General features: G+C 37.6%; 1 protein-coding gene across 1 annotated transcript in view; it reads right to left on the bottom strand.

Annotated features, from left to right (window-relative positions):
* cckbrb (cholecystokinin B receptor b) overlaps positions 1-13,936 on the bottom strand; it is a 48,342-nt gene that overhangs the window by 7,664 nt on the left and 26,742 nt on the right. Inside the window, exons 2-4 of the mRNA XM_081368363.1 lie at positions 10,135-10,383; positions 7,140-7,401; positions 1,378-1,505 (exon numbers count right to left, since the gene is read on the bottom strand). Coding sequence (XP_081224489.1) covers positions 1,378-1,505; positions 7,140-7,401; positions 10,135-10,383 — 639 coding nt within the window. The remainder of the gene's footprint in view (positions 1-1,377; positions 1,506-7,139; positions 7,402-10,134; positions 10,384-13,936) is intronic.

Raw genomic sequence — 13,936 nt, 5'->3', positions numbered from 1 at the left:
AGACGCTGACTAGCTTGTTCAGGTGTGTTTGAGTAGGGTTGGAGCTAAACTCTGCAGGATAGTGGCCCTCCAGAACCAAAGATACCCATCCCTATATATATATGCTAAAATAGATCCAAGAAGGAAAAAAATCCCAATTCAGTTTGCTAAAAAAAAAAAAAGATAAGTATCATATGGTCATTGTTGGTTTCACTTTTTTAATGAATGCATGTATCAATTTAGATCAATCTGAGACTTTCTATTTGAATCAATCATAAAATCAAAACATTTATGATGTCTGATGTTATTGATAAATGTCATTTCAATTTAGTCAATGTGGTAAGCAGTGTGGGTGAATTAATTGGAGAATTTTTTGGGGGAAAAAAATGAATACAAATACACTTTCAAAAGTTTTGATAGTTAAATACACACAAAAAAGTTTTTTGTAATAATGATTTACTCATGATCAAATTACTCTTATGAACTGTTATTTTTAGACAAAACGACTCACAAACCAGTCTCAAACTCTTTCACCAAATTTTAGTCTGAATTACTCTATAGAGGTTCACTTTCCTGCAGAGTTTTGCTCCAACGTTGATCAAACTCACCTGCCTGTAACTTTCTGTTAATCCTGAAGACCTTGATTAGCTTGTTGAGGTGTTTTAATAGGGCTAGAGCAAAACTTTGCAGGAAAGTGGACCTCAAGGGCCAGAGCTGAGAACCCCTACCTTAAGGAATCGTTAAATGGAATCATAGTTGTTACATTTCTTATGATTCAGCTCTTGTGTCTTTCACTAAACAATAACATTTATAAGACCCCACAGCAGGTTGTATTTTGCCATTCTTGAGTCTCCATCTATTGCACAAATTATTACCAGTAAAAATGGGAAAGGAAATTACATTTTGCTAATTCAACTGAAAACATCTTAATGGGTAGGGTGGTGACTCAGCACTGGAGAGTTTGAATTCTAGATTACTGCGGCCCAGGGGAAATGGGGTATATTTATAACATTAATAGAATGTGATTTAGTCAGAACAGCGGAATTCAGGATGGGACATAATCAAAGCAATCCAGCATATATTAACTTCTAAGGGCTCCATTAATGAGTAATTGCAAGGAAATATTCAAGTCTATATTGCCTCTTTTTTCCTTACTTTTTTAGGGGCAGTTACGGAAATTTTTCACAGCTGCAATTATCTTTTTGAAAGTCCTATAGGTCACATTTCATTACTTAGGACTGGCCATGACTCTACACATAGACAATTAAATCCGCAGGGCAGGTCATGCAATATGGTCACAGCGACTGCCATGGTTAATACCCTTTAGGATGGTCTGGGGCTTATTAAAAAATGACACTAAATCAGATTGTACTGTGTTATCGCCTTCATAGGTCTCACCGCACTGTCCCTTCTTCTGTTCCAATTCAAACTGTATTCCACGGTAGAGCTCACGAGATATGAGCCCATAAGCGATGATCATCACCACTCCAGGAATGAAGAACAGAACAAATAGCAACAGGATGCACCTGAAACAAAGATAAACCTTTTGAAACTCCCAATCATCACACAAGCTTGCTCTTCAACCAACATTCTCTATTAGACTTGAAAAATGTTTCACCCGGATAATTCAAAAGATTTTAAATTATATGCAGGTTTATTCTGATTATAATTATGAATTATTTTAAATATAGGCTATGTAATTAACATCAGAAGTGCACAGCCATGCATCCGCACATCTTGAAGGAAACATATTTGTGCCTAACAATGCCTATTACATGTGATAAAATCCCAAGCCTAGCCTATATTCAGAAAGAATAAGGAAAGTGTACAAGCAAACTCAAAGGAAGAGAGAGAGAGAGAGAGAGAGAGAGAGAGAGAGAGAGAGAGAGAGAGAGAGAGAGAGAGAGAGAGAGAGAGAGAGAGAGAGAGAGAGAGAGAGAGAGAGAGAGAGAGAATACTGTTGTCATATCTTGCTGTCTATGTACATAGCAGTAGCTGTCATAAAACATGAATGTGTCACAAGAGGCAGCCAGCTGATTAAGACATTGGCTCCTTCTTTTTATGTTTCTCTGTTTTTGTCTTGTATAGAGACAGACACAGACCAATGATGTTACATTATAAGTAATAATGGGATGCTTTTCCCATTAAAGGGATGTTCCAGGTTCAAAACAACTTAAGCTCTATGGACAGCATCTGTATCACGCTCTCAATTACCACAGACAATAATTTGAATCTGTATGTCAGTTTGAGAACAAACGTGTTTACAGGTATGCAGTTATAGTATAAGAGAAGTATATGTGGGCAATGCGTTCTGGAGGCTTTAAAAACAGAAATGTGCAACTCATGTTTTAAATAAAGCACTTTATTTTAAAGATGGTAACATCTGATGTTCTTGTACTTTATCAGGTGAAAGTAAAAGGGTTTAGAAAATGTACGTCATGACTGGAGCTGGATTTAACTTTGCATAGACAAGATTAGTAAGCGATTTTATCTTGTTACCGTCAGTGTGACATGTTTAATGATTATGGCTGAAGTGTCTTTTTTTACAATGTTAAATAATTTTTTTCTTACCCAACATAGGGCCAGATTTACTAAACAGGGCAAATTAGCGTGACAGCGCAATTCCAAAAAAGCGCAGATGGAAGTGGAAAGTTCTGAGCATGAGCTACTGTAAGATCTACTGCAAATTAGCGTCTGGTTTGAAACATTGCACAAATTGAATAGCGCAAACCTTAGTAAATTACCTTGCATTATTCATTTAAATACTCTCCTACCATAAATTTTGAGTCTGAAAGGGAAACTCCTACAAATGCATTTAAGGTGCCTAATTTTTCACTTCGTGTCTCTATTTAACACCAAAATAGGGTTTGCAATGGCTCAAGCTGTTAGTAAATCTGGCCCTTAGTATGTGGAGACAACTATAAGGTGTAAGCTAGGCAATTCTCTAAATGTACACTACTATTAAAAAATTTGGGGTGATCGTTCCAGCATTCCAGAGACTGTTCGTTCTGATGGCAGCTGCATCCAACTAGTGTTGTTTTTGGCAGCCTGTTTTAATTTTAGTTTTAGTCTAGTCTTTGTGTCAGGCTGTCATTTTAGTTTTTATTAGTTTTAGTCACATTCATACTCTTTTTAGTCTAGTCTAGTTTTAGTCGACGAAAACTGATGACATTTTAGTCTAGTTTTAGTCAATGAAAATTGTATTTTAGTCTCTTTTTAGTAATGTGATTCTATTTAACCCAGTCAATATAGAATTTCAAACAAGGCTATCTTATTATAGGCTATTTAGTAGGCCTATATTTAGGGCTGTGACGGTGGCAGGTTTTTTTTTTACCACCGCGGTAATGGACCAACTACCGGCGGTGGTTGGGGGGTTATTTTAAAAAAAAAACTCGTTTTATATTTCCACACAAAGACGCGTGATATAGCCTACACTCTGCGCTTTGAGAGGGATGTGGGACGCAGGAAAACACGAAGATATCGATCTCCATCGATCTCTTTATGATATCTTTGTGTTTTCTACTTGATGTAAATTGGTTTGAAGAGCGAATTTTATCCTCCACAAGGCCGAAATATTTAGGCTATGTTTGAGATTGCGCTGCCAGAGAAAGTGAAACTAAAAATCACCCGCGCGTGTGAAGCGCGCTTTACAACTAAACTTGACGCGCCCTATGTCTATATAACAAGCACAAACTGTGTTAAAAAGAATTTGACATGCAAGTACAAATGTAGGCCATCTGTCCTACAGCGTTTTTCTACGTTACCACAGTAAAGAATACGAATATAATAGGCCTAATTAAAAGCGAACCAAGAAACGTTATAATACCTTTAGAAAATGGGTGAGACGTGACGTGAGTGAAGATTTGGGAAAAGAAACAAGAGATTCCATGCAGGGATGAGTCACGATTTTTGGATATTCGATTAGTTTATTTAATTATAGGATATCGAATAGGTTGTGCGATTTTTCTCTAAAATAAAATCTCCATGTTCTGGCGCTGATGCGGTGACGTGTTCATGTAACCAGAGACGCTGCCAATAACATGCAGCTGTCACAAAGAACCGGCAAAAGTAATGATTATGAATATGTCAAATACATCAATGAGACATTTTAATAGAATAACTAATGGAGTAATATATTGTTAAATTCGCTGATAATCGGGTGACCAGATCGCAATCCAGAATTTAAAGCCGACAAAGCTATGGGTTCACGCACAACTCTCTCATTCGTCGTGACGTTAACATTTCGTCTCCTCTCGTTTTGGTCAACGAAAATGAAGAGACATTTTAGCATAGTTTTTATTTTTTTAAATCACATTTAGTCTCGTTTTTATTCGTCAACGATATTGCATTATACATGTATTTTAGTCATCGTCACATGACCATGCATTTACGTCTAGTCTCGTCTCGTTTTCGTCAGGTGATAACGGTTCGTTGACGACAATATTTCGTCATAATTTTCGTTGACGAAAGCAACACTGCATCCAACTTGATTGGTTATATGGAGGAAACATTGGTTCTTGTCCCAAGATCCTGTGTTAGAAGCTCATTGTCATCGCGTCACACTCATGACAGATGCTTCTCTCATGGGCTGGACAGCGGTAATGGAAGGCCGCTCACCTCAGGGTCTTTGGAGGAGTCATCATGTCGCTTGGCACATACAATGCCTGGAGATGATGGCTGCCTTCATGGCAATAAAGCATTTCCTCCCAGACCTGAGAGGCCATCATGTGCTTGTCCGCACAGACAACACATTGGTAGTCTCTGACTACCACCAAATCATCATGTGGTCCCTAGAGAAGATGCTCTCTCTGAGAGTGGTATACATCCTGGGGTACCAGAATGTAGGAGCAGACATCCTGTCGAGGCAGGGGCTGAGGCCCAGGGAATGGAAACTTCACCCCGAGGTGGTGTAACTTATATAGGAGGTTTATGGCCAAGCTAAAGTGGATCTGTTTGCATCTCAGGATACAACGCACTGTCCACTTTGGTTCTCCCTAACACACCCAGCCCCCCTGATTGCTCTGGTCCGCCGGGACGGAATAAGTCTACTCCTAGTAGAACCATACTGCCCGAGCAGAATATGGTTCAGTGTCCCTCCTCAACGGTTCTCACCTAGATATTCTGGTCAGGAGGGACCTTCTGTCTCAGGCGAGAGGTGTGATTCTTCACCCCTGCCCTGAGATATGGAACCTGTGGGTTTGGCTTCTGAGGGGGCCCAACTCATAGACTCAGGTCTCTCAACTGTTGAGACCATACTTCACTCCAGAGCTCCCTCCACAAGGAAGTTTTATGCCTTGAAATGGAGACAGTGTGACAGTGGGATCCAGTTAATGGCCTGGATGGTTCAGTACTGGAGTACTGGGCTATTCCCTTCCATACTAAAGGTGTATGTGGCAGTATGTGGTGTATGTGGCACCATATGTGGTGTATGTGGCAGCCATAGCAGCTTACCACGTCCCTTTGTGTTGTATCTGTGGGGAGGGAACCGTTAAGAACACGTTTTCTTCGTGGCGCTTTGAGGCTTAGGCCTGCAATTTGTACCAATTCCAATTTGTACCAATACCAGAGTTCCAGCTTGGGATCTGGCTATTGTGCTAGAAAGTCTATCTGTGGCTCCCTTTGAGCCCCTTGAGACAGTTTCAGAAAAGTTTCTGACCTTAAAAACTGTGTTCCTTCTAGCTATATATTCTCTAAAGAGAGTAGAAGATCGTCAGGCTCTGTCGGTATCCCCCAGGTGCCTTGAGTTTCAAGGTCAAGGCATTCCTTTACCCAAAGCCAAGCTATGTCCCCAAGCAGCAGAACAATGAACCTCTGCCTAATGTTCTGCAAACCTTCTGCCCTCCTCATTTCAGAGATCAGAATCAGGAAAAGCTGAACCTTGTGTATCCAGTAAAAGTGCTGGATACTTATGTCCACAGAGCTACCCAGTGGAGGAAAACCAATCAGCTATTTGTTTGCATTGGATCATCCTAAAAATTTTAGTCTCTCTGTTTATCCCGAGGTTTACTGTAGTTAGCCGGATCTGGGCCATATCCAGATCAGATGGTGGACCTGCACCTGGATACGACCAAAACGCATAATGTAATCAGCCAGATACGGGCAGTATCCTGATCCGATGGTGGACCTGCATCTAGACACGACCATTGGAACATTTTGATAATAGTGTAAACTATTGATACATTTTATTTCAGGATTCTTTGATGAATAAAAAAGTTCAAAAGAACAGCATTTATTTGAAATAGCAATGTTTTGTAAAATTAATGTCTTTACTGTCATTTTGTATCAATTGAATGTGTCCTCACAGAATAAAAGAATTTTATTTAATAATACAAGTATTCAATATTTAATTAAAGTATTTAAAAAAATCATACTAAGCCCAAACGTTTGTAACCTCTATGGCTCTATTGAAATAGTGCTTCAAAATATTGTTTGCATATCAGCCTGAAACTGTCATAGCTGTGGTGTAGTGGTCTGTGCACATGTTCTGGACACTATTGGCTCAGGACGAACCAGATTTGAGTCTGACTCTGGTCCTGTCCTGATCCCACTCAAGTGTCGCCTGCGTTAATCCACAAATTTTGACAGACCTAATTTTATATAATCAAACATAAACATATGTATTTATTATATTCCTTTGCTCACTTGGTTCCTCCCTGTCCACACCTGTGCTCTAGTCAACAGTTGTGTCTGTATGCTGCCTTGTTGGCTCGTCATTTTCACCAGCATCCTCACCCTCCACACTTTGTTTTTAAAGTAATCAGCTATTGACCTCTGCATTTTTAGATGACAATCCTAAATTTTCTGAATTCCTAATTTGTGCACTTTATCATTCGTGCGCGTGTAAATGATTGATAATAGGGACTTTAGGCAGCAGCTGCTGACACAACTGCAACAGCATTTTGGTTTTCTGTTGCACATGCATGAATTTAACAACTACTTTTTGACGTTCTACTGTAACCGTCTACTACGAGAGAATAGCCGATTTGCCGTAGTCGATAATTTGTGACAGATTAAATAAGTCCCTAACGCAAGTGCAGGTAGGCACACAGTTTATGCACTTGCACAAATGCGACCACGTCAAATTTTGACTCGTTCATTCTCAAAAAATGGTCGCAGTCTGGAGCCCTGATAAGTGTGTTACTCCACACATGAGCACTTACCATGCTTGCTCCACCTCGATCTTCGGCCAGTCATGGCGGCACATGTGAGCCGTGATGTTGTTGGGTTTGTTCAACTTAATCAGGGTGCTGAAAATGGGATAGGGTATCATAATAAGGAAGGACAGAACCCAAGTGGAAGCGATGACTTTGTAGGCGTGGGATCGGGTCTGCCATGCACGTGACTTCAGCGGGTTGCAAATGGCACTGTACCTCTCAATGGCTATAGCCACCAGACTGAAGGTAGATATGCAGACGGAAATTCCTGTGATAAAGCAGAATGACATTTCTGATCAAAATCGGTACATTTACAATGTGCAAACTGCAGTCAAAAGCTTAAAGATTGTATCTAAATAGTTTATCCACCAGGTTTTCTGATTCAGTTGCTCTTATTGTTACATGTATTCACTGCACATCTGTTATTTTTGATGCCTTGATGCCTTGCAAAATTGAAAGCGACAAATCCTTAATACTTTCTCCTAAAAGTACAAAGCTTTGTGAAAAACATTACAAAATGGCATTCTTGTTGGTGAACGCTGTAAAGCGAGATTTCCGACAACCCTCATGTTTGAGGAATTACCCCGATGCCCCAAGAGCTTTGAGCTGATCTCGCCCTCCGCACCAGAGCTCATCCCAGGAAAATTGTTCTTTGCTTTACAAATCCCCTTCCTTCTCCGCCTCATCAAAAAACAAACAGTGGGGGGGAGGTTGTGTTTGGCACTGCGTGTTGGATGTGCTGCCCTGTCGCACTCCGACACTGTGTGGGCCGCGGGCCACTCGCACACACTCAAGCAAATAAGATCTGCTCTCTTCTGAACTATGTCATCTCCAGGGCCTCCATCAGACAGTGACCATAATGCTGGAGAAAAACATCCTTTAGAAACTCTATCTGATCGCCATGCGTGCAAGGACAAATCATGACTGTGTAATAGTTTTCGAGTCACCATAGCTGATTAGTTTCTTTTGACTTTGTGCCCATGACTTTTTTGCAAATATGCTACAATATACAGTAGTCCGCTGCTGTCCAGAGCAGAACTGTCTTAAGGTTGTTTAACTGTCTCAATTTATTGTTGTTTTTCCCTTCAATCCAATTGCCAGAAGCCCTTGTGTGTCAAATCTGACCTTGGCATTGTATCAGTTGGTACTGGATGGGCATTGGCTTTCAATTAGGGAGGTAGTGATCCATGAAAAAGTGCAGATCAAGCTGGGTGCATTCATACATATGCCTACATCAGTGGCTAATTTCTCAAAGCGAGAGTCAGTGCCAATATCTGAAATCCAGGTAATTGTATTACAATTTAACAGTAGTCTCACATAGCAAATTTGTCATATAGTTTGGTTCACTGGTTAATTTTTACAGTATGCGCAGTTTGGGAGCCACAAACTGAATTACATGAAACAGTGAAACAGTTTCTGCAAAGAGATGTACAGGAAATACCAAATAAATTATTGGAAATGTGTGTAAATTATAGACGACACTTTGGGACACACTTAATTTCACAGTGTATTTGTTACATGTTACATGTACTTAGTAATAATAAATTATGCTAATTACATGCAACTAACCCTGAACCAAACCTGGTAGCAGCACTTTATTTTACAGTACTGTCTCACACATACATAATATGTACTTATTATAGTGATTACAATAACTGTGTAATAACTAGATACTAACCCTGAACCTACCCTTAAACCTGTAGTTACTTTATATTACCCAGTACACGTAAGAGCACGTACTGTAAAATAAAGTGCAACCCCAAACCCTAATCCTAACTCTAAAAATATTTATAAATGTATGTAAATGTATAGTTACACTGTAACAAGGACACTTTACAATAACCTAATGTATAGTTAAATGCATTAAAATACCTAGTTATACTGTAACAAGGACACTTTTAAATAAAGTGTAACCACACTTTGTTTTAAAAAGTAACTGTGATGTGGATGATTGGCTCATGAATATTATTTAGATCATGGATGTTAAATATGCACACAATTCTTTTAAAAATAATTTTGACTGTTTTGGTGTATAGTTGACATTAACTGCTGTTCATCAGGTCTATAACAGAGTATTGTTCATATACAGCTATAGACTACTTGCTCAGTTTACTTTTTAAAAATGAAATAATGCAACACAGGCCTACTTGAACATTTTGTCAAAGATTAACTTAATTTCATAATCAGGGCTTAGATTAAGCCAGGTTTAGGCCTTAGTTCAATTAGGATATTTAAGTAGCTTTTATAAAGGTGTCTTAGAAAAAAAAAACATTACTGATGTGCATCTTAAGACAAAACAATGGCACTGACATAATTATTTTAAGATATGTCAGTGCAAGTTGATTTCAGTTTAAACATCTTAAACATGCACTTTAGTCTGAGACTAGGTTTAATCCTTGTCTTTGCAACTGTTTAAATTGGTAAAATAAAAGTTACTTAATCCATTTGTGTTGGCACTACATGGCGTTAACTGAACATGGGCAGAATATTTTTAAGAGGGATTTTTTTTTTTTTTTTTTTTACGATTTACTTTTTTATTGGGCTTTACTTCAGTTCATTTAGGTTCCCCATATGTGTAATTGAATTGTTTTCAGCTAGAGTTATAGAGTTTTTGAGTGAATAACATATAAATGTCCAAAATAATAATACAAGCAGTAATTCTTAATCCTAGGTGTGGCGAGCATCGGCCACTTTACCACACAGTGCATCAATTCAGTTATAACGCTTTATTCCATCATTGATCATGATGAATTACTGCTGCCACGATTGAGAGAAAATGTATTCAAACGCGTCTTTTTTTAAATCAAGGAAGGCTTGTTTGCACAGAAAAGACTGACTTAATTTAAATATCCATGCCACAGCAAGCATTTCAATGATAATTGCACCTGGATAGACTAAATTGAAAAGTGCAAAAAATGAATATCTTTCAACATTTTGAAGGCACTTACATTTCTGCAGATTTAGGGAATAGTGCATTTGAAGAAATGACAGTCTATCTTACCCATAAGATAGGCCACAATCTTGCACATTGCAGCTCCAAAGATGAAATCCTCCAGCAGGTTGGGAATAAGAGTGAATGGCATGCAGAAAACAGCCATCATAAGATCACTAATGGCCAGGGAGAGCAGGAATGAGTTGGTCACCGTCCGCATTCGCTTATTCGCCACCAAAACCACAATGATGAGCAGATTACCAAACACGCTTAGCAGGAATATGAGGGAGTATAGCAGTATGCGCAGCGAATCCATGTCTGAAAGACAAAGATCAAATAACAGAGCAGCATATTAAAAGACAGATCCCTGCTTTTGAAATGACAAAATATCAACAATTAAACCTATAAAACCTATTCTATCATGTTTGATACACAGATTTCTATGATGTCTGATTGATAGTTTATGCTTTTTTAGCAAATAAAAGTCGTTTTAGTATATTTCTACAAATGTCCCCTTTGCGGTATATGTGTCTTTTTGCTGTGAAATCTTTACTGATTTTTATAACTTTTATATTTTTAGTAATGTTTTAACATAAACATTTACTGGACTGAAGCAACTTGATTATCCATAAAAATAAAATCATTGTAAAATAAATCAAATATGATAGATTAGGCTTTTGAGGAATGTATATTTGTTCCTCTAACTTATCATTGAACTGCTCTGTATTATATGTTTTGTTCCTCAAAATAAAAACTGCAAAACTTTGATCATAACAATATGCATTTAAATATAATCTTTCTAAGATATATTATTAGGAGACATAGGGCCCTATCTTGCACCCAGTGCAATTGACTTTGTACACCGACGCATGTATCATTCCTATTTTGCACCCGCGCAAAGCGCGCTTTTCCCTCCACAGAAGCACGTCGCTAAACTAGGGAATGAACTTGCGCTCCCTGGGCGGTTCAGCGCAAAAAAGGAGGCGTGTTCCGGCGCAAACGTTCCTTCATGCTATTTTGCAGGTTTAGAAAACAATTGCGCCACTAACCAGGAAAAACTAGTTTAAAGTCAGTGGCGCGTTATTCATATGCTATTTTAAGGGCGCATGCTTGGCCATAATCAATGTAGCGTGTGCACAACGGGCATACACTTTGATTCTCTCATCTACACAGAAGCAGCAGTTTTCATTTTTGCAAATCATACATTATTACGATAGAATAGGAATCCGCTTTAGAACAAACGCGCCTTCTCTTAAAGGGAATGTGAGATGACACTCTGATTGGTTTATTTCATGTTACGCCCAAACCACACCTATGAATAATGAAGCTACTTCAGACCAACCCCTTTTAGATTTGCACCTGGTGCAAGAGTCATTTATCCCGCCGGGAAAATAGCAACAGCGCCAAGACCCGCCCACAAAGTTACTTGCGCTTTGACACTTGCGTTTCAGATCGTTAAAATAGGGCCCATAGAGTGACAACTTAAACTTACTTAGCATTTTATGTAAATACTGTAGTCTGTTATTCTGTTACAAAAATCTAGAGATATAAATATCAGCAACGACACTAATTTGCATATTTTTGCTCAGTTTTGGTCTAGTGAAAACGATTAAATAAAATTATATTTCCACCTCAAATATGAGATCCATATCTTTATATTTCATACTATAAGAGCCATAATGGATCAAGTAATGATACTAAACCAAAACACACATGCAAACTTTTTTTTTTTACGTTTTCCATTTAATATATATATATATATTTATTTATATATATGTCTGTATTTGTTTTTTAACACCAAAAGAGGGTTTGCGATGGCGCAAGCTGCTAGTAAAGCTGGCCCTTAGTATGTGTAGACAACTATAAGGTGTAAACTAGGCAATTCTCTAAATGTACACTACTATTCAAAAATGTGGGGTGAGTAATATATATATATATATATATGCATACATACATAAAGTAGTCATCAAAGTTATACATGAATTTTGAACAATAACCGTTCTCATCTTAGGAAAACTTTGATGAACTTTTTTGATCCACTTCAAACTTTGACTACTGTTAGGGCTAACTTTGCACATATATTTAATTACTCAAATTGTTTAAAATGTCTTATTTAATGAAAGCCTCCACACTCTCCTTTGATTACTTTTTGGGTTTATTGTCCACACTGTCAGCAATTTCCTGATGTAAATTATATATTTATATATGAATCACAGATAAATGTAGTTATTTCTAAATTGTGCAGAGAGGAAAGACATGACCTAAGAAAAACATTTTAACAATTTGAATCTCATTGTGACATGTTGGTTAGAGTTTTTAATTAGCAAGTAATGGGACTGGGATTCGTATTAGATTAATAAATGGAATGCCTCTAATGGTCCTCAATGCAACCGTGTGCTGGTAATGGAAAAATTCCAGCCATCATTAAATAATATCTCCAGTAAGTATAACAGCTCACTCAAACACTTGCTGTGTGTTTTTCAGACATGGCTGATGGATTCTGTTTTTTTAGCTGATCTATGTGGCCATAAATCTCAATTTTGACAGGAACCATTCTTCCTGCTACAGCTTGTCATTTCATTTAATCAATGAGTTGGAAACTTGATGTCTGTAACTGAAATGCTGATGTGTAATTGGAAAGTTGATCAATCAAAAGGAACTGCAGTGATTAATGGAGAAAAATTGCAGAATTACAGCACAACAATATTAGAATATGAATCGTAATTCTGCACGAACGTCATAAACTTCCAATGTATTCATTTAATGGGATCATAAACATGGATCCCTTAATTTGCCACTTCATATTTATATGTTTGAACCGTATTCAACCCCTAAATGATAGTGATCTATCCATATGGGTAACATAATTATATTTACATAAACAGGCTGTGTTTCTACAAAAAAAGATAAGATAAAGTTTGCATAAATGTTTCATACCTTCAAGAATTATTATGCTAATACTAGACTGTATGCATCTTATCAGAATTTGTGCAGTCCCTACAGAGCTGACGTGGATTCAGTTAATTTCCGCTGAGTTTAATAAAGACATGACACTTCATGCTAGACAAGATACAATCATTGTAATGCCACAGAATAAATAAAAAGAAACAGCAAAACATATTAATGATCAAAGTAGATATGTTATTGTATTTTATATGACATTTCATATAATAAATAATAAAACAAATATAATTATTTGTTTAGTTGGACAGGAAAAATGGAAAGTTTAGTGATGTAACCAAAGATTCAGGGTACCAAATGTAGAATTGTAAGAATCAGTCATTATATCAGTCAATCAAAAATAAAATAAGTAAAAACACACACAGGCAAATCCATTTGCATATGACTGCCTCTAGAGCACTGATAGTTTTACATTATCACACCATGCCCCGCCCACTGGTGTTCAGTCACTTAACGGCTGACACGTCTACACCGGATGTGAGTGTTGTGTCAAAAGAAAATAGAACCAATTATAATCATTGATGCTGTCTACACTGCATACAGTATACTTACTGCAAGTATACTTACTGTATACTTACGGCATACAGTATACTTTCCAAGAGTAAAAGAATGTTTGCTTTGACATGTGACACAGTTTGACAATTCTCCTTTTTATGTCAAATTGAAGTTTATTTTAAATGATTTATACGTGCACATCAATACATATGTATATATTTAAATCCATGTGCCCTTTAAATCTTTAAAACATCTCCCCATCCCTCTTGCATCAACAGCTCATCTATTCTCTTATGATCTGTTTACTGGCGTGAGGGAGGAATCAATCTGTCTCTCACATGACATCACAGCAATAGCAAACCACAACCATCCAATGAACTCCCGGTATATAAAATCAAGTCCTACAGTCATAGTT

This window comes from Scardinius erythrophthalmus (assembly GCF_964197995.2).
Source record: "Scardinius erythrophthalmus genome assembly, chromosome: 6".
NCBI classification, from domain to species: domain Eukaryota; kingdom Metazoa; phylum Chordata; class Actinopteri; order Cypriniformes; family Leuciscidae; genus Scardinius; species Scardinius erythrophthalmus.
The sequence above is the reverse complement of the archived record's forward strand: the minus strand, read 5'-3'. Positions and strand labels throughout refer to the sequence as shown.